Source organism: Numida meleagris, chromosome 4 (assembly GCF_002078875.1).
Source record: "Numida meleagris isolate 19003 breed g44 Domestic line chromosome 4, NumMel1.0, whole genome shotgun sequence".
In the NCBI taxonomy this organism is placed as follows: Eukaryota; Metazoa; Chordata; class Aves; order Galliformes; family Numididae; genus Numida; species Numida meleagris.
The window spans coordinates 76,540,324-76,567,826 of record NC_034412.1 but is presented as its reverse complement, the minus strand read 5'-3'; the positions used below and the strand labels follow the sequence as shown (position 1 = coordinate 76,567,826).

General features: G+C 35.0%; 1 protein-coding gene across 5 annotated transcripts in view; it reads right to left on the bottom strand.

Annotated features, from left to right (window-relative positions):
* The window catches only part of ARAP2 (ArfGAP with RhoGAP domain, ankyrin repeat and PH domain 2), a 132,414-nt gene continuing 105,492 nt past the window's right edge, over positions 582–27,503 (bottom strand). For 4 of the 5 annotated variants that reach the window (XM_021395387.1, XM_021395386.1, XM_021395385.1 and 1 more), the window contains exons 27-33: positions 27,069–27,197; positions 21,286–21,425; positions 17,558–17,640; positions 16,176–16,211; positions 15,622–15,685; positions 9,809–9,940; positions 582–3,134 (exon numbers count right to left, since the gene is read on the bottom strand). In XM_021395387.1, coding sequence (XP_021251062.1) covers positions 2,781–3,134; positions 9,809–9,940; positions 15,622–15,685; positions 16,176–16,211; positions 17,558–17,640; positions 21,286–21,425; positions 27,069–27,197 — 938 coding nt within the window. In that variant the 3' untranslated portion in view covers positions 582–2,780. The remainder of the gene's footprint in view (positions 3,135–9,808; positions 9,941–15,621; positions 15,686–16,175; positions 16,212–17,557; positions 17,641–21,285; positions 21,426–27,068; positions 27,198–27,503) is intronic. The other variant, XM_021395388.1, reaches the window with a different exon arrangement.

Sequence of the window (27,503 nt, the reverse complement as noted above, 5' to 3'; positions counted from 1 at the left end):
CCTTAATCTGGAACTTGGTACGTGGGGCTGAAGGTAACATGGCAGCACTCAGGAACACGAATTGTGCCAGCACTGTATCAGGGGAGAGAGGAATCCCAGGAGTGAGGTAAAACACCGGTAACTTTTATTCTCTGAAGAATCTATATCTGTTGGGCAGCCAAAACAATGTATGCAATAGTGGAAGGGACACCAAGGGTGTTGCTGTAGGGATGACAGAAGCCCATGGAATTCCTGCAACACACTTCAGGCACAGCATCCCAGAGCTCTTGACAATAAAGAAACAAAACAAAACAAAAAATCAAAAATATGGCCAAATCCTCCCCTTTCACTAAAGAAGGGGGATATACACAAATTTATCTTTAAATCTCAGCTAGTCAGTTTGACCCCACATTAAAGGCGTCTCTTGCTGAAGCACAAAACTACTTGAAAATGCTCTTTTGAACTGTAAACCCAAGATAGTATCTGGGAAAAAGATACGTCTCGAAAAAAAAATCCAAAATAGTAGGTGATTTTGAAATAAACAATGCATGACTTGCTTACCTATCAGCTTTACATTTACAATGCCAAAGTAATGATGAAACTGAGATTTACTGAGACTTTAATCCTAGCCTTCCCACTGTTACAGAATGAACAAAATCAGTGCTTCATTTAACCTCATTTTGCAGATCAGAAAGTAAACACTCACTAGGCTATTCAATAGCTTTGGTACAGAAAAAAAATATTTTCTGGAAAAAAAATCCATCATCTATTTTAAAGAAACAGTATTTATTCAAATAATTAGCATTTATTCTCTGAAAATTACACTATCATTCCACAACATGTCAGAGGAACAATAAAGCATCAGCAGCTATCAAGGTATTGCAACAACATTTATATTTGCAGGTCCTAAATCAGTCTGAAATGCGTAGTGCAAGAACGATATATCAGGTAATCGGTGCAAAACTTCGTTTGCTATTTGAAATAATCCACTGCAAATTTAATATCTACTTTCCCAAAGAAACATTCCTTAGGTTAGCGCTGTCAACATTCAGCATGCCTCTGTGGATATGCACCTAACACTATGCAAAAAAATATATATATAGCGGGAATGTATGTACATATACACATACAAAACCAGATACATATAGGAGCTACTGAAACAATATTTCCACTGAGGATTCAACAGCCTTAAAGACAGTATAGCTGCAATTGAAAAGTAAACATCTAAATATACTTTAGTAAACATCTTTTCTTCTTGATTTTTAGGGCCCTTTAACAGTAGCCCTGTAGATACCTTATCTGAGGTCTGCTTTTGAAGTAGAACAAATGTTTCTGTAGTCCTCAGATCCAATAAAAATAAACAAAACATTCTCTTCACAGACTTCTTCACTCCAGTGCACAAAATCCTTCTATTGCTCCATTTATTCCATTAGTGTAGGGCTTAAATGATGCATGAGGCTTTCAGCAGCGAGGTGAATGTCATTTTTAAGAACCCAATAAAAAGATAAACTACACAGAAACCATAACTCAATACTGAAAAATATTTGCAAATACAAATACAACTGTAAACAGTACATTCAGGTCCAGCTTCACACAAAAAAGCAAAAGCAAAGTAACTTCCCCCAGTAGCAGCAGGCCCTGATTCAGATTGGCATTTAGGAATGTGCTTATTAACAGTAAGCACGGGCTTTAGTCAATACAATTTAAGTTCTGGCTTATATGTTTTCTTGAGCCAGAGCCTCAATGATTAGAAGAGGCTCAATTACAAATTAAAAGTAGCAAAACAGTCAATAGTGCACTGGGAAAATTAAAATGTACAAACTCGTTTCAGATTTAACAACTGGTCAGATGTGGTAAGTGCAAAGTCTGAAAGACAAAACTTGCTTTCTCAGCGCTATGTGCCAGAAGAATAAATAAAAAGCACTATACAACATTTGATTTTAATCTCAATTCCACTGTACTTACTAACGGGTTTACCAGATACATTGAATAATTTGTCTAATTTCTTCAAACAAATTATTTTTCCAATTAAGTTGCTCAGTGCAGTCAGGAATAGAAGTAACTGATGTGAGAAATGTTATGGCACGTGTAACTACCAGAAAGAGAAGAGAGGAGAAATTGATTCTATATGGGATGAAATGCAGTAACAACATAAATCATTCTCAAAAATATCATAGTAAGATGTACATCTTATAGACACAGTTTAGAGATGCAAACTCATTGAAGTAATGCATTGTCTTATATATTGCATCCCTCTTCATTTCAATTCATTTCATTTCGTTGTGAGGACAAATCTGTGGAATAAGACACTCATTTCATTCTTAAATTAACAAAACTAAGTTACATGCAAAAAAAAATCACACTTTTAAGCAGATGTTACTCATTTTTATAGTGTTAAACAATAAAAAATATTGTAGGTTAACAGCAAGAATTTTGGTCTACAACTTGTCTTCATTCCAAAAAAATCTCTCTCCAGTACTTACAGGATGGTGCAGAGTATAAAGAGAGCAAAAGCTTGTGATAGTGCTTGGAATTCTTGTATCTAACAAAATCTGCAACAACAACAACAAAAACCAGACAAAACCCAGGTGCCACTGTATCACTAGCAAAACTTCTAAATTTCAGGACTTTTGCAAAATCAGTTATCTCAGTTCAATCTTAAATTATACCATGGCATATGCATTTACAAAATCAACCGCAGTATACAAAAAATTTTTCCTGCACTGTACAAACTACACACACTAAAAAAACCACATACGTTTGCCCTGAAAATATAAATTCTAAACTTCAGACTTAGGACATCAGCTGGATGTTTCATCATGAAGTGTTCTGTTTTTCTGCAGCACTGTATTTAGTTCCTGAATCACATTTGATGGCAATTTGTTATCTAATTCCAATGTAGTTTTGTTTGTTTTGTTCTTGTATTTTTTCAGTGGCTTATGTGATCTTTGGCGCAGGTCAGTCGTTCCCACACCTATGTCCTCAACAGAGATAAAACTCCGATGTGTTTTTGCATGATGTTGCACTTTCTCCTCCTTGCGTTCCAAACACTGTGCCACAATAGATGCTTTTTCTTTCAAGTTTTTTCTTTCTTCTACTAAGTCAATTTCATTATGCTCGTCAAGTTTTGGTTTCCCCAGTCTCAACTGTATATCCTGAGCAAACAAATAAAGATAAATAAGATCACTGTATTCAATAATATCTATATTGCAATTTTTGCTCTTTGAATTCACATAACATTTTAAAGAAGAATCAATTTTACTATAGAGTTGAGACAGCAGAGTTAAGAATTCTAAATTTCCACAATTTATGCTATTATCATTTAGTAAGCACTTTTTGGTGAGCATATTTTCTCAACTACTGACACTTCTGAAAATAACATCGATCTTCCAATAAAATGCACATGACCATGAGTGGAAGACATTCATTTTCATGTATTTTCACATATTTACAATTTGATTTAGCACTCTACCACAGCAGATTAAAGTTAATTTCTTTTTCAGCAGATCCGTATACTCTTAACAATTTCTCAGAAGAAACCTTACTGAAAATGTTGCAATTTTGATAACTTAATGGCTGAAATAAGTGAACATACAAAATATAGTTTTGCATAAACATTTATGTTACATAAACATACAAACACACAAACGTTTTCAGCAACTCTTCAGTAGTACTTGGCAAATTACTAAGACTGCATTTTTATATTTTCACTAGCAATTTTAAGTAACATACTGATAACTCAAAGAACAAACTGATGTCAATATAGCTGTTTTATATTGGTGGCCTGTTATCAAGTTCTTAAGTTGCCAGAAATGAGAGGGAAATTAAATGCCACAGCTAAATCTGCAGATACTGTGGCTATTTAGGAGCACACTTGTACAGTAAGAGTGCTCTGAATCTGATGTTTACACTATTTCAAAGCTTCATATGAGCTTTAGCTTTCTCCTACTGTCAGACGGTCTAATTTGTGCATTAAATGTGATCTTGCAGGACATCTACTCCAATTTTGTCTGAAAGCAGACCAATTTCACAGGCTCCAGAATCACTCTACAATTCATAGAGTTGGAAAGAACCTCAAAGATCACCCAGTTCCAACCCCCTGCCATGAGCAGTGTTGCCACCCACTGGATCAGGATGCCGAGGGCCCCATCTAACTTGGCCTTGAATGTCCCCAGGGATGGGGCATCCACAACTTCTCTGGACAACCCATTGCAGTACCTCACTACTCCCTGAGTAAAGAATTTCTTCCTAACATCTAACCTAAATTTATCTTCTTCCAGTTTAAAGCCATTCTTCAATACTGTGTTCAAGTACTGTGTTCAGTTTTGGGTGCTTCAGTACAGAAAGGACATTGAGGTGCTGGAGCAGGTCCAAAGAAGGACAACAAGGCTGGTGAAGGGCTTGGAGAACATGCCCTACAAGGAGAGACTAAAGGAACTGGGGATGTTTAGTCAAGGGAAGAGAAGGCCGAGGCGAGACCTTATCACTCTCTTCAAATACCTGAAAGGTGATTGCAGTGAGAGTGCGGTTGGTCTCTTCTCAGTGGTGACAGGTCAAGGGGAAACGGCCTCAAGCTGCGCCTAGGAGGTTCAGATTGGATTTCAGGAAAAACTTCTTCACAGAAAGGGTTGTTAAGCACTGGAACAGGCTCCTCAGGGAGGTGGCTGAGTCATCATTCCTGAATGTGTTTAAAACCATTTGGATGTGGTGCTCAGAGACATGATTTAGTGGTGGGTTGTTACAGTTAGAGTAGTATGGTTAGGTTGTGGTTGGACTTGATGTTCTTGAAGGTGTTTTCCAACCTGAGCAATTCTATGATTCTATGATTCAAAGGAAAGTTTGAAGCAATACTAAGCAAAATACAGTAAATGGGAGCAACAACACAGCAAGATTTGCTTCGAAAGTGCACTCCTGATCCTAACTCAGATACTCATGTAGATGTATCTAAACTAGCTCCCCTCTAGAACTGAGTATTTTTTTCATGGCTGCTTTAATGTATATAAGGTACCAAGATTCCATAAGACAATTTGATCATGTATGGAATGTGAACAACTCCACAAAAATCCAGCCAACCATAATGACTGCCATACAAAGACAAAGAAAAAAGTCCCTCTCAGCCCTGAGTGTCTTTGAGTAGTCAAGGATGTCATACACGAAAGAAAACCAATTCTAAGACCTGATGTTCCTCTACAGCTGTAAGGCTTTTCCACAAATGGAATGATCTGCCTACAAGAAATTCCTGTACCATTTACCCTATTTGTTTTAAAGTCATCTTTGTTTCTTCGTGATGACAGAGAATGAGTGTTGATACAGCAAATTAGGTGCAGTGTAAGAAGGAAAATAGTAAATATTAAATGCTTACATTAAAGAGATCTAAGCTACACAGTGAAGTCTATATCTGTGCAGTCTTAAAGTTTCACCTGAGCTAGTATCTGTTCAGTAATAAAAGAAACAAATACTTGGATGATATAAATCAATTTCTAAAAAAGCAGGTAAAGTTGTAGGTTGTTTTTTTTCATATCATTTTTAGCATTATGGAGGATAGTATTTTTAGTTGCATTCCCAAAGAATGAAAATTACCCATTAATAACAAGACACTGGTGGCCTAGACATGCAAAATATATAAATATATCCCAGAACAATGATGCACATGTGTTCATACTGCTACATGAGTTACTGTCAGTGCATGCTACATCTTTAGTGGCTCAAAAGGCACATCTTTAGTGACTCAAAATTTTACTAACATAAGTAGCAACCTCACTTGCTACCATCTAGGCCTGCTAGGAATATGTTTAATATGTTCATCAATATTCAGTGAAAAAAATTCAAGGCACCTAAGAAACTATCCAATGACTCACAGATGCAAGGAGTTCTGTCCTGGGAAATATCTGAAAATGTTACAATTTTCCATTAAAATATTTTTTAAAGCTTAGAATCAGTTAGTCATTCAATTTTAATTAATAAAACAATAGTAGAATGAATATCTGTGTATACACATAATATTTGAAATATAAAACATGTGAAATACCAATTGTTATGCACTACCTTTCAGAAAACAGGAACACAATCCAAGCCAACTATTATTCAGTAAACTAAGATGTAGAGTATAAATCAGGATCAACAATCTTCCGTTGAAAAAATTTTTACATCGTATTACAATTTTGCTTCTTCTGAGAAGAAGAATACTGACTATACTTCTGAAATTATAATAAATTGTCCTGCATATAGAAGGAACTGTCCTCCCCACATAAAACAACAACAAAACAAACTAACTAACTAAACCTAGTTCCCAAAATAGCTTTCTATAGAAAGTATGAACAGATCAAATACAGCTCTCAAAATTACAGGATGCCTACTTTTCTGAAATAGTAATGTATATTGGCAGGTATTAATTATTAATGCAGTCTCAGCATTTGGTTCTTTTAAAGTACCATATATTCACTATAGACAAGAATCCTAATATATATGCTGTAAAATTATTAAATTGATGGAGTCTCATTCTGTAATTCCAATTGAAGTACAAACAGTAAATGTAGCACCTTTACATAGAATGATTTATAAACAAAACTGCCGTATTAAATGTATTAATAATATCATTTCTTAGTAGTTAGAACCATTACTCACTGTTAGACATGTTAAAACTTACATTGCTGTAGGAATTACTGGGAGAGGAGGATGGAATAACGTAAAAACCTATTTTGAATTAGAAGTTTTACCTCTAAATTTCAAATCCTTAATCAAATAACATAAAAATTATTATATACATAATAATATGTACATCTATGTACATTTTTCTTTTTCTGAACATCACCAGCAAAAGGTATGGAGCAATTCTATTCTCATAAATTACCCCTGAGAACTCTTGTTTCTCTCAAACTGTTACACAGGTATAACATCCTAAGTTGGAAAGAAAGTTTGTCTTCGTATCTCTATCTTCAAGAATTTTAAAACAAAGCTATAGAGACTTAGTGCAGATGTTAAATAACAGCTGTTATTTCTACTTCAGCTAAATGATTCTATAAGAGAAATATGCATGTTTTTAATGCACTGTTTTCCATGTATGCATATGGAAATGTATATGCATATGGCATAGGAAGAAAAGGTAGAAATCTTCTGATTCTAATTGTTATTAGGAGAATTTTTAGTTAAAAAAGTGTTTTCAAATATTCTGTATTATATTTTTAGGTTGTTCGCATACAATAAAATTACTTTCAATAAATATCAATTGAGAAAAAAATACATTCTACGTATATATATACATAGTTTTTAGCACTAGAATGTTCACTTAAATCTTGCTGTTTTTTGGATAATTCATTTTTTTCCCCACCTATCTTTACAGCACAAAAAGATTACTCTTCTTTAACTGTCCAGGAGAACTTTCAGTCCCTTTTCCTGCCTATAAGAAAAATTAGATCACATTTCTACTGCAAGTTTTTATATTGTTCTGTGAGCACACCTCCATTTTTCATAAACTTTCATAGGCTTTCATAAAGCCTTTCAGAAAATGCTTTATTTTGTCATAAGTCTCTAATGCTTTAAAATGGGGTATTCTTATTTGTTGGAGAAGTATTACAGTTCTGTGGGAATAATGAAGTTGTGGCCTACAAATAGATATATATATATATATATAAATTCACAAACTACCCTGCTGTACTGTATTTCTCCGTAATTACTCATATCAAATTCTCATTTTCTACCAGTCTTTTACTGTTCATTCCAATTTTGACATTCCATGTAAAAAAAAAAAAAGGGCTAAATTTTTATTTTACATGATGTAACTTGGTGTTACTCTTCTTAAAATATGCAGCAATTGTCTGTATAAAACTTGTCAAGATTTAGTTATATCATAAACAATGAAGACCGAGATCTTGTATTTTCAAGATTAAATGGAAGTGTTTTCTGAGTTGCAGTGTACAAAATATTGTAGACCTTGCTAACGAAGCACATCAACAGAAAAAATCAAAAATAGTCTTTGTGGTACTGTAAGGTATTAAGGATTTAAAATATTGAGGCTCAACATCCAAGAACACTTCCATCCCAGAAGGCTGGAATCTTGTTGTCTCAAAGAGCATATCACAAATCCATAATCTACATTGGTAGCTCCGAAAGTAATGCCTCCTATTTATTTCCATGGAAACTACAACAGATACTAAGAGCACAATAATACTATTTGACGGATATAATTCTCAGCTACAAAATATTATTTTTTAAACATAGTAACCACCATTATCATTTTCACCAGCAATGAACAAGAGCCTGCATGCCACACTCATATAAATCTGCACCAGTGGAGGTGACCTGCTGTCGCTATCACCACTGCTGAAAATGCACCACCCACTCCCTCACAGTGCTCATATACTTTGTTTGCTCTCATTCAGCAAGCATCCATGAATGTCAGTGGGTGTAATTTTTTCCACACAGAGGAACTCAATGACAAACCTTCGTTTCTTAAGCACTTCCACATCAGACATCATTCTGTCAGAATGCCTCTCTGCTGCCATCTGTCATATAGCAACAAAACGTAACAGAATATTGGTGGGAAGGTTCAGTCTTCACTGTCATATCAGAAACATCTGCCTCTGATGTTGTGGGCCAACATAATAAAATAGAAGGCATTACTTTTAGAGCAGCTCTTATACATCCAGAATCAAGAATACAAGAGTTAAAAACGTACCTAAGGGTTACAGAGTTTTTTGAATGAGAAGACTTGTATTTTTCTTTCATTACAAATTGTTCTAAAATTCAAATATTAAAAGGAACTTATCAAAGAGTTTCAAGAAGTATTTTCTGAGAAAAGCTAAAATGAAAGGACAACTTAAGCAAAAAAGAGAAATGATAACTGCATTCAGCCTGTATTATAATCCTTTGGTAAGAAAGCGCAGAAATGCATTAAAAAAGCATAACAAAGGACACAAAAAATGGAAGTGCTTGTTGATAAAGCACCACTTTTACCATTGCTTTTGGCTCATTATGGAACTGAGTCAACTCCAATGATTTCTGCCTGAAACTGTGTCACTAAAGGGCAATAACACATTCCGTATTGCCCATCTTCTTTCAAAATCTTCTTAGACATGCAAGAAATAATCCTGCATACAGTCAAAGGTCCAAACTGTTTTCCTACATGTCTTCTCTTCCGCATTCAGTTTATTTACCACGATTTTCCCTTATCCCAAATTTCCCAATTCAGCGCCTCCAATACCACTGCATCTTTTCAGCTGAAAGTAAGGCACAAAAGACTTCCCAAAAGCACCAGCACACCTATGTGGATGCCAGAAATTCATCTTAAGCTAGTATGATAAGGTTGAGACATATAATTTAGTGCATATATTGTAGTGACACTGAAGTCAGTCTCCACAAAGATCTGTAAGTAAACAGATCTTGCTCTTTGAGACTAAAAATATTACAACTTAAAAAAATCTTGCAGTTAGTTCCAGTTGAGGTTTCCCATTACATTCACTGAGTATATAACTAATCCTGTACAGATACTTTGGAAAGAGGAAAATATATGATAGAACATATATGCTCGACAGTCTTATTTACTTCTAATGAGCAAACCTTGCTCAACAAATAAACAAATAAAATCCATTATTGATCTACTGAACAGCCAAATTGCTGACACAAGATTAGGTCACAACAGAGTAGTTTTGTTTTGCTTTTACATTAAATAGTTCTAAGCAATCCTTTAATGGTTACACAATGAAAAGGATTTTGATAATAAGAGCACCTACATTTTCCATTTATCCAGCTCTGAAGTGGTCATTATTACTGGATTATTTAAAAGTACAGCACTATCATTAGAACTTCCACACCAAGTTTAAACCCTACTTACTTCTGTACTCCCTCTGATTTTACAAGTGTTCTTCTCCTGTTGAATGGGAATTAGTTGTAAGCCTCCAATCTTTGGACTTTTAGTTATAGACTGTTTTCTTGCTTTTCCAGCAGGCGGCCATATATTGGCATGCTGAAGAACAAAAAAAATTCCTTATTTTTGGAGTGCAATTTCATAAAGACACATCATTCTTTTGTATGTAAAATTGTATTGGAAAAAGCTACCTATTTCATGACACCAGATTTTTCTCTTGGAGAAGGGAGAACACAGTATGGTGCTTAAAATTACATTAATAGTTCATAAATGCTGCACAATACTGGGTGAACAGAATCAAAATGTATCTATGCAATTTTCATGCATTTTGATCTTCTCTCCACACCGCATATCAATACAATTATATACTAGTAATAGAAAACATCCTCATGCAAGATAAACCCATACATTTGATCAAAAACTTTCAAATTCCACAAAAGCATGCTTTCAGAAGAGCTAATAAGTTTCTGAAATAAAACTATCACAATTTGCAAACATGTTTAAACATTTATATTAATAATTTAGGAGAAAAATATTTCTTATTCTACAATAACAGCATGTGTTTATCCAGAATGAAATGGTTTGACATTCTGAATGTCCCCAAAAAACATAATCTACGCTTAAACAAATTTGGCTTCAGTAATAGTCTTTTCTTCGGCTTTATTGAAACAGGTCAGTTTTGTGGAGAACCCCAAAGTATGCAACTCTATTCGAGTGAAAAACATAACTGAGAAAAGAGAGAAAGAAAAAAAATCATTATCTGAATATTTCAAATTAAATCAAATAAAAAGATAGACAATACAGAAGTCACGTCCAACCCATGGCCCACATGTGGCCAAGCACAGCTTGCAACGCAGACCACCCTCTGCCCTGTGCCATCATGGCAGCAGCTCTGCCTTGTCAAGAAGGCTGGCCAGGTCCCAGGTGTGCAACTGTCACTCAGCATGAAGCAAACTTCAGTGCGCTATGAACCCTATCTGGGCTGAAAACAAGACACAGGGCACAGTGCAATGTCAGCTGAAGTTATGACAAGTAAGTTTATGCATTTTGATTCATTGGCTAAAAACTGTCCTGTAAACAGTAAGAACGATGCAGTTGTACTTTCCATTGTGATAAAGGTATTTGAGAACAGGTTTCAAGATTGCCTAAAAAACTGACAGTTTTTTTTTTTTTTATTTGCAATCCTATTTTCAGTCAACACAAATACGTCACATTTTCAAATGGAATGTACACTTGCAATCAGGCATTCAACTAGAAGTGTGATTAGGTCTCTCTATTGGATTTTATAAGGCCAGTGTTAGCAGAGAGGAATATCCCTTGCTTCACAATCACGTCTTATTCATGTCATCACTCTTTGGCATTACATACATTTGTGAGCAATTGTTTTCAAGGATGAAGAACAGGAAAATAAAAATTCATCAAAAATCTCTGACTATTACCTTGAGAACTCACTAAGAATTGAAACCACCGAAATCAAACAAGTCTGATTTGTTAGTTTCACAAAAATGAGGTCAAATATCCCCCTAGTTTCATGGCTTTGTTGCTCTCCTTTTTTATGTTTTAATAAGAAATATTAAAAATTAAAATGTTTTGTTACTTGTATAAATTAACTGTATTAAATATTTTATAGGGGCAGCTCCAAAAGTAATGCCTCTCATTTTATTTGGGCCACAACATCAGTGGTCGATGTTAGCGGTATGGCAGTAGAGATTGAACCTTCCCACCAATACTCCATTACATTTTGTTGCCATGCAACAGACAGCAGCAGAGGGGCAGTCTAACAAAATGGTGTCTGACATGGAAGTGCTCATTAAGTAAAGGTGTGTCACTGAATTCCTCCATAAGGAAAACATTTAACTCATTGACATTTGTTGACATTTGCTGAACCTTTATGGAGACCAAACGGTGGATGTGAGTATTGAGAATACAGCGATGCGATAGGTGGTGTGTTTTTAGAGTGGCAACAGCGAGTTACTTCCACTGGTGCAGACTTGTATGAGTGTGGCAGTCAGGCTCCTATTCATAGCAGACAAAAATGCATAGCTAATGGTGGTTAGCTAGTGTCTTGTAACTGAGAATTTGCTCTATCAAGCAGTGTTACTGCACTCATATCTGCTGTAGTTTCCATGGAAATAAATAGGAGGCATTACTTTCAGAGCAATCTATACATATGCAAGCCCGAGACAATTCATCATCACTGCAGCCCAGGCAAGCCAAAAGGTTGGACACTCATGCAATACAGCAACCAGAACTCAATAAAGAGAAGTATTTGCATATAAAACTGCAAGTGTACACATGATGTTGACCTCAGTGATATAAAAGATATTTCTGTCTTAAGAGCTCTCCCTTGTGAACATTAGGAACAATCATATTTCTTGCAACAAAACATCAATAATGTTTTATTTAAAGAAAAGATCTTGCCAACCAAAAGCAATTTATTGTGAACCACAATAAGAGTAGTGAAGTACAAAAACCAGTTGCCCAGAGAGGTGATGGAAGGCCCATTCCTAGAGACATTCAAGCTCAGGCTGGATGGGGCTCCGAGCAACCTGATCTAGCTGCAGGTTTCCCTGTTCATTTCAGGGGAATTGGACTACATGACCTTTAAGTGTCCCTTCAAACTCAAATTATTCTATATTTCTAAGACACAAAAAAACAGAGGAAATTCCAAAAGTGATTGAGAAGCTTTAAGTGAGCATCTAAAGGAAACTGCCTCTATTAATTTTAAGCAAGCCTAAGGAATGTAAGGCCTTAAGGATGTAGTCTGATTTCTCTTTTGTGTCTGAAGCATTTCCTAAAATAGAACTCTGGGAAAATATAACAAATACTAGCAATGGATTAGGCAATGAAAAAATTATTTATTCATAGTTTTGACCAATTTACCCAACTGTACCTTATAGTAACACAGTATGCCTCTCTCTAGTCAAACAAAAGCAATGGAAATGTAAGTATACCATTGTATCCATTTTCATATCAATTAATTCTTTTCAACTGTATGTTATATCTGTTAGCAGTCTTGTACACAACCATTGTAGAATTAAAGAACGAAGTTTTAGCCATACTTTTCAGACTGACTTTGAATAGCACTACCAGCAACAACTGATCTCCTCCAAACCCTTTCAGTATTTAACCATTTAACCAAGGTGAATAACCTCTGGGCTAACTTGACTTTCTGTAGCAAAAGTAGACTTGTACTTATAGTGGTACCTACAACTTGCTTATCTAAAGAAAGCCAATGAAGCTGGGGAAGGGTCTGGAACACAAGTCTTATGAGGAGAGGCTGAGGGAACTGGGATTGTTTAGTTTAGAGAAGGCTCAGGGGAGACCTTATTGCTCTCTAAAACTACTTGGAAGGAGGTTGCGATGAGGTGGAGGTCAGCTTCTTCTCCCAGGTAACTAGCGTTAGGATGACAGGTAATGGCCTTAAGCTGCAACAGCGGCGGTTCAGACTGGATGTTAGGAAAAACATCTCAGAAAGAGTGGAAAGGCATTGGAATAGGCTGCCCAAGGAGATGATGGAGTCACCATCCCTGGAGGTTTCCAAGAAAAGGGTAGATGTGGCACTGAGGGACATGGTTTAGTGGGCAAGGTGGTGATATTTTGATGGTTGGAGTAGATGGTCTTAGTGTTCTTTTACAACTTTTATTATTCTAACTTTCCTATTTAGATTCTCTATACTGTTTATACTTCAGGAACTAAGGAATATTGTTTTTTTTTTTCTCTTCCTTTTTCTGATGGCAGCACAATATTACCAACATTAATTAAGTTTTGGTCTGTTCAAGCACCTAGGAGCAAATTAAGAGATTTCTCCTCCCTCCTAATTGCACTGGATCAGTTAATGTGAATGTCTTAATCCTTCAAAATCTTTACACTATTTTTCAATTTGTAATCTGAATTCAGCTATTCTACTAACATAAATGAAACATGATGCCTGAAGCCTTTCTAATATAAAGTTTTTCGAATACTGTGATAATGCAAGGTATAAGAGTGCTATCTTCTCCAAAGATGGAATCCACTTGACAATTTTAACCAGAAGTAACAACCTCAGTTGACATTTACAATTTTCTTGTTTAGAAAGGAGATAATGTGACAAAAATTATCTAATGCCGCGTGATACAAAACATTTGGATATCATACATTAAGTTTCAGCAATGTGAGACTTTGCATTCTCAGTGAGAAATTTTCTATGTAAGTAGTATTTTAAGCAGTACATTATAATAAAACAATACAGAAAACTATCTTCAGTAGTCATTTTCACTAGCTTCACTTTGATTTCTCACAAAATTTAAAGATTGACAACTTTCACTGTTGTCCAGAATACTGATTTTAAAAAAAGAAAAAAATCTCAAGGTACCTCATTAGTACCATTAATTTTTTGGCCTCAGGAGAATGAAGCATTTGAAATAAAAGAATTATTAGTAATAATAACAACAACACAAAACAGTATTAATTCCAAATTTTTATAAAATGTATGTGAATTTTTGTTTCATTGGAAAACATCTCTTAAAGATTGATCAGATTGTCTGTTTTTTTATCTATATTGTCAGAGTAACATTCCACATACCACACTACCTGATCAGAATCATAATTGATTGCCTTCCTTGTGATTTCATGTCAAAAGGGTTTCAACAGAGTTACAAAGCTTGGGTGAGTTATTTCTAAGTAGCCTATATCAATAACCTCTGAGCCTATTTGTTGTGACACCGCTCATGTTATGCCCATGAGATGTATGCTGGGGTTGGTGGCTGTTTCCATAGAAACTACAATAGCTACTTCAGTCAAGGGAGCAGAATAAGACAAAAATTTGGAAGTTTTACTTACAAGGCATACATTATATTTCTAGCTTTACCATCTATGAAGGTCACAAATATAGATACCGTTTCAGAAAACCTCTGCAAATTATGCATTGCAACAGCGCAGTCTCTGGCCCACTTAATGTAATATGTAAAGTTCACAGCTTATCATAAATCTATCACTGTTTATTCACTGTGATATCCCTCAAAGTTCCTTGAACATTATGGATAAGACAAGAAAATCTGTCACAAGTACAAAATCCTTTTAAAACCTTCAAATCTGTTCCAGTCTCGTATCAGACTGCACTCTTCCCATCTTCCCATCTCCCACTTCTTACCATGTAAATACTAAACTCCACTGGCAAAGGTGTTTTACATGGCACTCGAGATTACAACCTCCTTACTCACAAGCTAATAACTAGCAGATTACTGAATTTTAGACAACACAATGAATTGCCAGTGTTAACTAAGCTAACTTGGGTACCAGGAAAAATATGCATGTGTTGGCACAGCTCTCCAACAAGGCTTTTTCCCACCACTATGTGTTTAGACAAGGTATCTTTTTTCATGACTGCCTTGCATGCAGCATCCACAGAAAGAGCACTCAGGATCTGTAGGATAGATATACCCTTTGTGTCATCAGCTAGAATTTCGCACAAAAGAGGTTTGTTGCTGCAGAGGAAATGAGTTGTCTTTCTTTAAGCAGCTTCTCTAGTACACAAGGGAAAAAAAAGATCCCAGAATATATCAGTGTTCTTCTCTCTTAGTGTCAAAGCTCTCAGCTTTCATATGAAAACACAATTGTAACTAGTAGTCTTCAAAGACTAAGACCATCTTTTTGCAGCATCAATACACTGAGTACTCCAGACATCTTAATGGTATTGCAGATTTATCCATAGTGCATCTATAACTAATACATATGTCAGGTTCATGGGATTTTCAAAACAGCAGTAAAATTGCATTTCTTGCATTTAATCAGATTAGTACCTTTGCAGTAAAAATGCTGATCATCCAGTCTATCTGTGCTTCCTGTCCATCACAACATATATGCCTAGAACACAGAGTTAGCAAGAAAAAAACAATTTAAATAAAAACACGATGCAGCTACAGATATTAAAGAATACATTTCTAAACAAGTTCAAATAGCATTTACATACATTTATAAATGTTACCAATATTAATTTTTAAGACTCCCATAAAAAGACAGGTAATTATTATTATCTCAGATAATCACTTCACCTTATTTGAAAACATTGCATCTGCTTAATTTAAAGCATGTGTATAGACTCAATGAATTCTGAATGACAAATTTTAAAACTGTTTGCTGATTTATGGCCATAGAGAGGAGACAGACATCTAACCTCCTAAAGATTACCAAAATATATCAACTGCAATTGTTTAGTTAATTAAGAAAAACATTACAAAAGCTGACATTTAAGCAAAATAATGTTTACTAGTTCTCATTCTTATTTTGAAATGGAACATTTCAAGAAACGTTAAACACTGAAGTTAAAATAATCATGTGTTTCATGTTTACATACCACTGGTGCTTTTCAGAAATCACTACAATTCCCCAGCTGAAAAAAAATTCAAAATTAGTTCCAGAATCTCAAGACAGAAGCATTTTACTGAAACAGTAGACAATTAATTATATAGTGGGTTTTATCTATTTATTTGTTTTTAGTAAGTTTCAACGTGTACTGCAAATCTATTGAGGGTTTCACGGTTTATTTCACTCATTTTCTCACAGCTGACTCGCAGGTTATAAGCGTACTCTTCTGGACAAAGGTTTATAGCCAAGTCCTGGAGATCATGGCTAACTACCTGTCTCATTTGGCAGCTGTACTTTCTGAAAACTGTTGGAAGCAAAACTACTACTAAGAAAGTGTCCAATAAAGAAATCACAATAAAGTCTGATGTGAAAAAATCCCAGATACTCCTAAGGATCTAGAAGAGACTTTGTGAAGTCTGATTTTGAACACAGTTAGACTGAAAATAAGGCTCAAGGAAATAACCTACCTCCAAAGACTCTTTTACACAAACTTTGCCTTCAAACTCAACTATTAATTCTACATTAAACAGAAAAAAACCCTCACACACACACACACAAAAAGAAAACCCCATACAATCCCCACGCCCCCCGTTAAAGAAAAAAAAAAACCACCAAAAAAACATGAAAAACCCCACAAAACCCAACCCCACCAACTTTTTCTTCAAGATAACTACACACTGAAATTTACAGACCTTTTGGGGGGCATTTTGATATGCCAACTGTAAAGGAAAAGTTCAGACAGATCTGCTTAAAGGCTACAGTCTGCTTAGAATCCCCTTGATATAGAATCTTATTGTCTCAGTGTCTCAAGGCCTTAAAGACGGAAGTACTAGAAACATCTGAGAAAAGCAGGTGTCATTTTTCACTCCACTTTTCCAGAGACATAGTCACTGATATTTGTAAAGGGCACTGCAGTATTCATCTAGAAGGAGAAATATCAAAATAACAGGGGTCCTGAAAAATGAAATCCTCTGCTGAACAACAGGGAATGTCACTAAAGGGTACAACTAATTGCTTTTCTTCTTTTCACTTTTTCCCTGATGCAAAGAATGTGTGTCCACCAACGAAATGCAGGGCACATACTCCAAAATTAAGTGAGCTAGCAGCAAACATATCCACAAGAGATAATACACTTAAGATTAAGAAAAGCCAATCAATAAAGTAATTTCCTAGCACAGAAGAGTTAACATGGAACACAAGAACAAAGATAACATCGGAACAAATAATATTATGGAGGGTAATTTAATACAGCATACTTCAATTGGCTTCTTGACTTTTTTCCAGTTCTACAGTGTTTTATGCTCCCCTTTCACTAAGGCACTACAGTACCTTATTACATGGTATTTAGCTTCTTTTCTTTTTTATTCTTACTTTGTAGGTGGCTTCATTTTCTTTTTCACTCCAAGATAGAGCTTCAGTGAATTGACAGGCAACACTTTTTCAGGTTTGCTAGCCTGCAAATAAATTAAGATTTTAATTATTGTATCAGGAATGTACAAAGGAGAAAATGCCATACAACTCTCATGGACTGAATCACTCTTCTCTAATAGGTCATTATGCTTTTTTCCTCACTTTCTTTCCCATTAACAGAGGGTGCCAATCACTACTACTGGCAAAAGATTAATTAGCAAGAACTTGAGCTCAACATGAAGTCATAAAACTATAACATAATTGAAATAATAGTCATGATGGTAAAAGTCATAAGACTGGAGTGCTGCAATGAATGGATGCAAGCTCATCAGGCAATACAGTCAGAGAAGATGGAGGGTTGCCTTCTGCGATAAAGTAGCTCTTTCAAGGAATGTCAAGTATCACAGAATTTACTTCATACCACACAATCAAGAGGAAAAAAATCAGACAATCTTTAAACAACTGAAGGAATTCACTAGACAATAAATCCCAACTTTTATGGTGTAGGGAGGTCAGGGCTTTGCTCTCCCAAGTTGTCTCATAGAAGGGAAACACAGCAGGACACAAGCAGTCCAGCAGATTCTTAGAGGATGTCAGGAATGTTTCTTGAAACTGGTATTGGATGGGCCAACAGTGGGCAATGCTGCTCACAGATGGTAGCATAATGACCACAAAATACAGGCACTTAAGATCCTGAGAAAAGTAAAGTTGAAAAGTTAGTAGAGAACAAACCCTCAGTTCAGAAGGCTTATTCAAGAAACTGAGAGGTCTGTCCATGGGAAGAGGCAGTTCTGAGGGGGCAAAGAAGCTTAGGAAAAATATTTAAGGACAGCATTTGCCAAAATCAATGATTCATCTCAATACTCAGGAAAACAACTAGAATTGTCAGGTGAGCAGTCCAGGTGGAACTGGTGAAGCTCCAGAGCAGAAAAAGGCAGCATACAGGAGGTGGAAGAAGGGAGAGATTATGAAGCAAGAAATTTAGAAACGTTGCTTAGGAAATGTAGATACAGTGGTTGGACAGCCAAAGCTGATTTGGAGTTAAGACATGCTAGTAAGAGCTGCAAAGATGACTTGGGGAATTAGTTGTCTCCCAGCCTCACTGCACTCCCTGGGGAAATCCTGGAGTGAGCTTCTTAGAGTACATCTCTGAGCACATGGAATTGACAGTGCTACTGAGAACAGTCAGCACAACCAAGTTGATTGATTTCTACAATAAGATGACTGGATTTGTACATGAGGGGAGAGCAGTGGATATAAATTTACCTCAACTTTATCAATGCTTCTGACACTTGTCTCCCAAAATAATCTTCTATTCAAGTTGGGATGTTAAGGTCTCAATGGATGCGCATCACTATCAGTAAAACGCCAGCTGCATGACCATACTCAGAGGTTAATGGTTAATCAGACATACTCTAACTGCAGGCTTGTGACAAGAGGAATACTGCAGTAGTCTGTTCTGTCCTTTATAACATCTTCAGCAATGACATGGAGGAGTCAATCCTTAAGCTTGCACTGCAACCCATATGACTAGTCAATACACTTGGGAACATGAGGAATTTGCACAGGCTGAAGAAATGGGCAAACATGCCCTATGAAATTCAACAAAGATAAACATCAAATCCTGTACTTGAGAAGGAAGAACACCCTGCAACGCCATTGGAGAGCAGCTGGAGATTTTCCCCCCTCTCTTTAGCACTTGTAGTCCTGCATCCAGTTTTGGGTCCCCTGATAAAAGAAAAGCATCAGAATTCTTGAGTGACTTCAGCAGATGACCACAAAACTGTCTGGGGGCTTGAGCACTTAATCTGTGATGAGAGATTGTAAGAGGTTGGCTTGTTCAGCTAGGAGAAGAGATGGCTTCAACAACCTGCAAGTACATGTGGGTAGGTTACAGAGAAGGGTCTTCACAGTGGTGCATGGTGGGAAAATGAAAGTCAATTGGAAACTAGAGAGGTTCAGACTGGGTATGAAGAGAAACTTTTTCACATGAGGAGAGTCAGATATAGGAACAGGCTGCTCAAAGAGGTTGTGCTATCTCTATCCTTGGGAGATTTCAAGACTCAACTGGATCAGTACCTGAGCAGCCTCTTCTTATCTCATTTCTGGCCCTGACATGAATAGCAAGTTGAACCACAGATCTCTTACTGTTCCTTTGAATCCAAATTAACACACAGTATCATAGAAACTTCTCACTTTTTTAAATAATTTCTGAACAAAAGAAACACTTAACAGAATGTATCTCTACCTGCACATATAATAAAATTTGTTTTTAATGAGAATTCATAAATTAATTAGTACATGCAATTTTATTACATATCATTTTTCCATCTGTAGTGTCATCTCTTTCTACTATTTCTAACTACAACATAAAATTTAACCAAGACTATTAGCAGTGGATGAACATCTCCAAAAAAAAAAAAACATACTGAAATAAGTTGTTTTTTCAGTATAGTATCTCTTTTTTTTTTATTTTTTTTTTTTTTTTTTTTTTTTAAATATAAAGCAATTTAAAAATAACACCAGCAAAATTTCCACCTCAGTTTAGGAATTTAATGTTTTGTGAATCAGAGTGGCTCAAAAAGCAGATTGTAACATACTACAATAACTGTACTGTATGATAAACTTTTTCCAACTTGCTAATCAAGTTGCTACGGTCTTATTAATATACTCCAACATGTGTGCCAATTTGAATTCTAGCAATTAATTGCAATACACTATTTTTGACAGTCTGGGATCATTTTAACTAGAATTAGTTAAAATCCACAGTCTCACAAGACGACACTATTTATTTTGCATGAGTTTAATGATGAATGTGTAAGCTTACAAAAAAACACTCTCAGTATACTTTATGAAGGTCAGCAAGCCACATGTTTCCTGGTTGGGTGAAAATAGCAATCAAAAATAAATGCACTTTAAAGACCTTTTTTTAAACCAGAAATTATCAAAACTGAAGTGAAAGCCTAGTTCAAATTGTATGTTATTTAGATTTATACTTCAGTAAAATTTCTATATACCCAAAAGCACTCTTTAAAGAAAAATCCCTTTAAATACTTAAACCTAAGTACCTAATAATACCTATTATGCTATTAAGTATATCTAAATTTGCTACTTTGGGATTCTGTCATATCTTAGTATCAAGACTAGTTTTTGTAGGGCTGAAAATACATCAGTATAAAAAAGTTCATGTTTAACTTTTCAGTAACTAAGAGGAAAGTTAGTGTTATCGGGAAGTAGGGGAAGATTTTGGCACCGTAATGAGTGACACTGCTTCCTATAATTTCTTCACTCATTACATTTGTAGGTAAAATAACTCTGTTGCTTCTAATTTCTAAAGGCTTTGTGTGAGATGCTGGGAAAAAAACAGCACACAGTTCCAACTTCATATTACTTTTAATACCACTCTTTACAGAAGGATTTCATTTTACTCACAGCACAAGGTAATGTAAGCATTCATAAATATTTTTACAGCTTGCAATGCAGCATAATCAAAATAGCTACATCAACAATTGATGCAAACTCCTTTTACTAAGGTCCATATTTCACAGAGGCTTTAAAGACTTGTACTTCACTTAAAGTTGCCATTTAGGATCAGAAGTATTCATCTATTTGTCTGTCTTCTCATTTCTACATGAAAAAGAAAGTTTAAGGGAACGCTTACAATTAAACTACGGAAGAATTAACTGTACCTTGATATCCTTGTAAAGAAGCAAATTTTCTTCCCGTAATACAAAATAACGTTCTTGAAACTTGTTTCCAGACAGTAGTTTTGATGGTTCTTCTTTGCACTTTAAATAGGCAGCTTTCACACTACCTTTCACATTTCTCTCTATCAAGAAAATTAAAAGCTTTTAGTTAGAAGCCATTACAACACTGAAAGTTACTTCTTTATTTTTAAGTGCTCTTAGTGTTAATGTTTATCAAAAGACAAAAATTACACTTTTATTGATTTTTTTATTTTGATTTTTTTTAGTAGTAACGGCACTCTTAAATATTAACATCATGATGATTTTAATTACTAGAGGGAAAACGTATTCTATGTTTACTCCTAAGATAAAACAGAAAGGATTCACCAATTAAAAGAATCTTCTCAGAAAAGAATGTGCAGTTAAATATACAAAATATAAAAAGAAACACATATATATTTGTTATATGTATACATTTTAAAAAGACCGTAGTCTGCTTCATAAATAAACTTGTAAAAATAAAAAGATTTTAATAAAAGTAAGAACTACTGAAGTTCATTACTAAAACATATAAACTACTCCAATACCACTCCTAGGTGCCTCTCTTTTTTCCAGTACTTCCCTATATATATTTATACGCACACATACATGCTGGAAGTGTACTGTCAGCATGAAGAGAGAGCAGCCAGCAGGAGATAAATTCTTCTCCTCCATTCCAGCCAACATTTCATCTTGAAGAGGGAGCTATACTAACACGGTAAAAAATTACTTTCACCCAAAACATTACAATCTTACTACTTATTTTGCTTTCAACGCTCATTTTCTTTTCCTAAGTGTACTTAATTCATTCATTTATTTAGGAATTATTGAATAAATTTGCTTAGAAGTCTCATAATGATACCACCAGTTTTTACAGGATATTCCTTTCAAGTTAGTAAACAAAACTGTGATGTAAAAAGAGCATGTAGTATACGGAGAATAGCATCCTAATTCAATTAGCCAGTTCCGCTCAGGATTTGAGAAAGAGAGATGAAATATATCCATTACTGTGAAATAGTACACACTATAATCTCAAAAATAAGAATAAAATGTTTTAAATAAATCAATCATAAAAATAACAAAATACATTTTCATTTGGTCAGGATGAAGAGGAATACAGAGATGAGTAACTTCTGTGTAGGTTGATCCTATTACCATAGATCTCTTTTCCAATGTGAAGAGCAGTATTATACAGCAAGCTACACAAATAACAATGCTTTAGAAGCAATTCTGGCTGTAATATGCAACAATTATCTATTTTTCCCATCTTCATCCATTCCTTTAAGTGGGTTGTCAATATTTTCAAGTAAAGCATGACACATACAAAGGATGTAAGAAGGGTGACAAGGTAGAATTCAGAAATTGCATGAAATATCACTAGTGATCATAAAACACCAAGTCCAAGACAAATACATCTCTTACTTGTGTTTTTAAGTATTTATATTTAAATGTTTATATTCTTTGTCCTTCTTTTGAAGAACATGTAGACAACTTTTTCCACACATGATTATTTAGGAAGGACTCCTACATTCTAATAGTGAGACATGTACTAAATACAGCTTTATATGCAAACTTTTGCATGCACAAAAAGTAGAGATGTAACATCCAGACTCAGACATCTGATTACACAAATATACTTTAAAGTGCATATAAAAAAACAGATTATATTACAAAACTCAGATTATCTTGCCATTCCTATAGTGTAGTGAGACTTTGGGACTAACTTGAAAAGCTGTATCTCAATCGCATCTTTCATACTGGCTGAAAACCAGCTGTTCAAAGAGTCTGAATTAAATTATTCCTCTTACTAACCCTAATTATTCACAAAAAGAAGATAATTAAAAATTCTGAATCTACCTCACTCTTCCTTTATATCTTAAAACAAACTGGAGTTTAAAAATACTTTGAAAAATATAATAGAAATTTTAAAAGATATTAAATTTCTTTGATTTTTATCAACTACATTCTAATCAGCACGTTTGCCTTTAAAAGAAAATCTCAAAATAAAATTTCCCACTATTTTCTTTAGTTTATAACAGAATCTAATCCAAAAATGAAATCAAAAGCCTGATTTCCTTAGCTATCAGTGCAAGCATACAATAAAAAAAAACAAACGTGAGCATATTTCCTCTCTGCCACTATGAGTACTTGTTTCATATTCAAAGTAGTACTTGATTCATATCCACACCTTCACAGGCTTTTTTTTTTTTTTTTCTTTTTTTAAACATACCAAGTGAGGGAAGCAGGAATGTTTTATATTTCTACACACGGGTCTCAAAATGACCAAAAAAAAACCCCACTTTCTAAACTTTGTAGCATTCCCACCTTAGCAAATCTAGGAACACTCAATACTTGCAAAGATCTTTAAAAAGCCTGAAGTGGAAGAAGAAAATTCCTCTGAATTATGATTTTTTGTATTCTTAGGAGCAAGTATTCCACACATAAATGATCAGTGTGTGTCCTATCTATTTTTCAGATATAAACTTTGTAAAGCACGTGAAGCTTTCCAGAACTTTGCAACTACTAGGAACGGGAGGCACTCAATCCATTCAGGGTTTATTCACATTCAGTACAGAAGTCTGTGTTTCAAAGAATCTCCCTGAATAATAGCCCCTGGTTCTCAGATATCAATTCTTCCCACTCAAATTATACAACTCTTTAACGGGAAACATTCAAGTACCTATATACACACTTTATAGTGAATATATTCCCTCACATTTTTCTAACAAATACATCTTTAATATGGGAAAAATTCAGGTAAGGAGAAGATAAAGGGTCTTGAAATAGAACTACGTAGTACTGAGTATCTCTTGTACCAAAATACAATGCACATCCTGGCCTGCTGAACAGCGCTTCAAAGACAGTGCTTCTGCAACAAGCATCAAAAGCTATAGAATAAATTGCCAAGAGAGAATAACTAAAGATTTGGAGGAAAGTGCAAAATTCACAACAAATATGTTGAAACATAACAATAAAAATAAACCATTTTTTTTTCCTTTAAAAGAAAAATTGATCTCTAAACAAGAAAAAATATAGATCTGTACCTCAGTACAATGTTTGGTATTGCAGAACATGAGAAATTAGCATAATACTGAGAAAATGAGTGTAAGAGTTATGAAAAAGGATTAAGTATACTATGTAGAGGGAGCATGATAAAAGTTTCACTGACAGGGAAGGCCCTGGTAAGTTGCCAGAATGAAATGAGGCTAAAAGAGTTGCTTCTCTAGGCTCACTACTGAAAGGACATTATTTCAAATATCGTTAACGCCTCTGGAAGTAGAAAAATGCTGATGAAACAAAATTCTGAGGCAACATAAACATAAACAGGAAAAATAAAGGCCAGAAGTATCCTAATTTTGTACATAAGATTCTAATACAAATCACAGAAGAAAGGTAAATTAATCAAATTCAATAATAAACATAAATATGATCACGGCCTTATGAATTTTACTGAAGAGGAAGAAAACCAGGAACTCATTTGTCCATTTGTATGGGCTGAATTCACTGCTAAAAATCACAATTCAAATAATAGCGGTTAAGCATCTGGACTCAGTCCAACTGCTCAGTTAGTGATAAGAAAATATCTACATAAAGAGGGTAGAAGAGTGGCAAGACCTTCCTCCCTACTGGCAAGCAGCCATTTCTTGTGTACTTTGGGATGGAGAGCTCCAGCATAACCACACCTGCTGCCTCCCTCTGGAATCTGAAGGTGTTTCCCCAGTGGCTTAATCCTTTTCTTTCCTCACTTCACCAGTATCTAGTGATGGAAGTTCAATGCTGATCAAAAGGCATCTTTTTGCCTTGAAAGAGATGCTTATGTGTTTTCAGCATGTACAGGTACAAGACTAGAAATAGAAACAATAAACATGCAAATTTCTGGAACTAAAAAATGAGGATAAATGATTCAAATCTTCTAGGCAATTTTGCCTACACAATACGTGCATTGTTTTGCTGAAGCTAGTGAATTTGTGCATTAGCTGCTCATTATTGTTAATATTTCAGAGCAAATTTAGAAACTAGCCTCAGAACCTCTACAAGATGAAATGATTACAGAACTATTTGCTATTTTAAACATCCTTATTTTCCTATAGCAAGAAGCAGTTATAAAAACTAAAGCTTCAGAAATTAAAATTTGTTCACCATGTAAAAGTTCCCTAGAATAGCAATTCCATATTCAAGAAAACATGCCTGTTGTACATGAGATTACTCTGCCACATAAGCTTGGCTGAGATCAAAATTGGAAGTTTGCAGTATGGCAGAAATTTAATAAATAAGGTTTTAATTATTTTAACACCAAAAAAGGAACCAATAAATGCAAACATTCAGTCATCAAAAGTCAGTGTGCCTGGACTAAGGTCAAACTGAAAAGAACTGATTCAAACTCAATTACTGAGATGGACTGGGGGAACAAATGGGTACAGAAAGGAGGAGGAAAGGAAGTGGGCAAATGTCAGCTCTCCCCTTTAGATAGTACTACATTTTGTAAATTGAACTTCAGACACTAGCCTCATCCTTACGTGTTTCTCCAAACAGTGGTTCACACGCATTCCTTACAAACCATTCCCTTTTTCTGATTATTCCTCAACACAGAGTGAGGTGATGGGAGTTCATATATCAAGCTTTTAATGAAGTAGACCATTTCACTCTATTCACTATCAGCTGCAACACATTTAGAGATAGTGAAACTCCAATATAAAAGCCATGAATAACACACTTGTTAAGGTTTGTTCATATCTGTGGAATAAAAAATGATGAGAGAAGGCTATTACTTTCAGAAGAATAAGCATAACAGCATAACTTTTACTTCTTGAAGTCAAGACAGAACAGACATACTGATGGAGAAATTAATATCTCTTTTTATGGGGAAACATTGCACGCTTTACAGTGACAGCATACAGATTTCAACTGCTTGAAAACAGAATTGTTGTTTCTGTTCATGTTGAACTTCTAAACCGTTTCCCTCAAATTAAATACTGTACGTTGTTAGATGGGAGATCTAACTCCAGGTATAATGCAAAAAAAAAAAAAGATACGACTGGGGTAGTTTATAAAGTAGAAAAATAGGATTTACATTTGAGCTGTGTTTCCTTTCAAGTATCAGGTCTAAGTTCTTCATCCATTTATAGAAGCATACAATCCTACAATCATACAATGGCTTGGGTTGGAAGGGACTTCAAGGATCATCAATTTCCAACACCTCCTTCCGCAGGCAGGGCCATCAACCTCCATATCTAATACTAGACCAGGCTGCCCAGGGCCCTATCCAACCTGGTATTGAACACCTCCAGGGACATGCTGTACAAAAGTCATTTAGTTGCTATGTCACTCAAATTAATTCAGAGGCATTGGATTATATAATAGAAATGATTATATTTAATATGTAACACACACACACTATGTATATATGCATGTATCTAGTTCACCCACAGAGAGCAAGTTCAGTATTTACATGGAAGGACTGTGAACATGTTCACTGATCGTGAGCTCAATATAGGATTCCTGTATACTTACTTATATGTTCAAATGGCAGAGCTTATCATTTGTAGAAATGATGTATGGTTTTGGTACTATGTTTTAAAAGTAAGTCAGTACAACTCTAAGTGAAGCACAAGCTTTTATAAAATGCTGGTAATTCAGATGTTCTGGGACATTTTGCTTCAATGAAACAGCTATAAAAGAATGGCCATTTCCTGTAAGGACACAAGGATAAGGATACGCAATTAAAAAAAATGCACAAAAATACATACCATTGTAGAGTTTCATCACGTCTGCTGTTAAAAATCTCTTTATTATCAGATATGCACTGCCAGGCTCTGGTAGTGAACTCCAGTGAAGAATCTGTTCTAGAACATTCTCTGTGTAATGCAGTGGACGTTCTGAAAAGTTTCAGGAAAAAAAAAAGTTGAAATAAGTAAACCAGAATTGTAGACCCTTAGAAGTTATACATTCACTGTTTGCCTCATTCAGTTTAAGCTACAGGAGAAAAACACTGATTTCAAATAAGACAGTTAAGCACCTCATCGACTTTCTGGAGCAAGACCTTTGCTGGCAGGATCTACGTAGGTAATGAATACTAAATTGAACAAGCAGAAGTCAAAAGTTCAGCAATTCTTCTGTATTTAGTTATTAGTCTTTCCTTCAGTAAAGATGCTAATATACTGCTTTCAAACAAATGCAAAGGA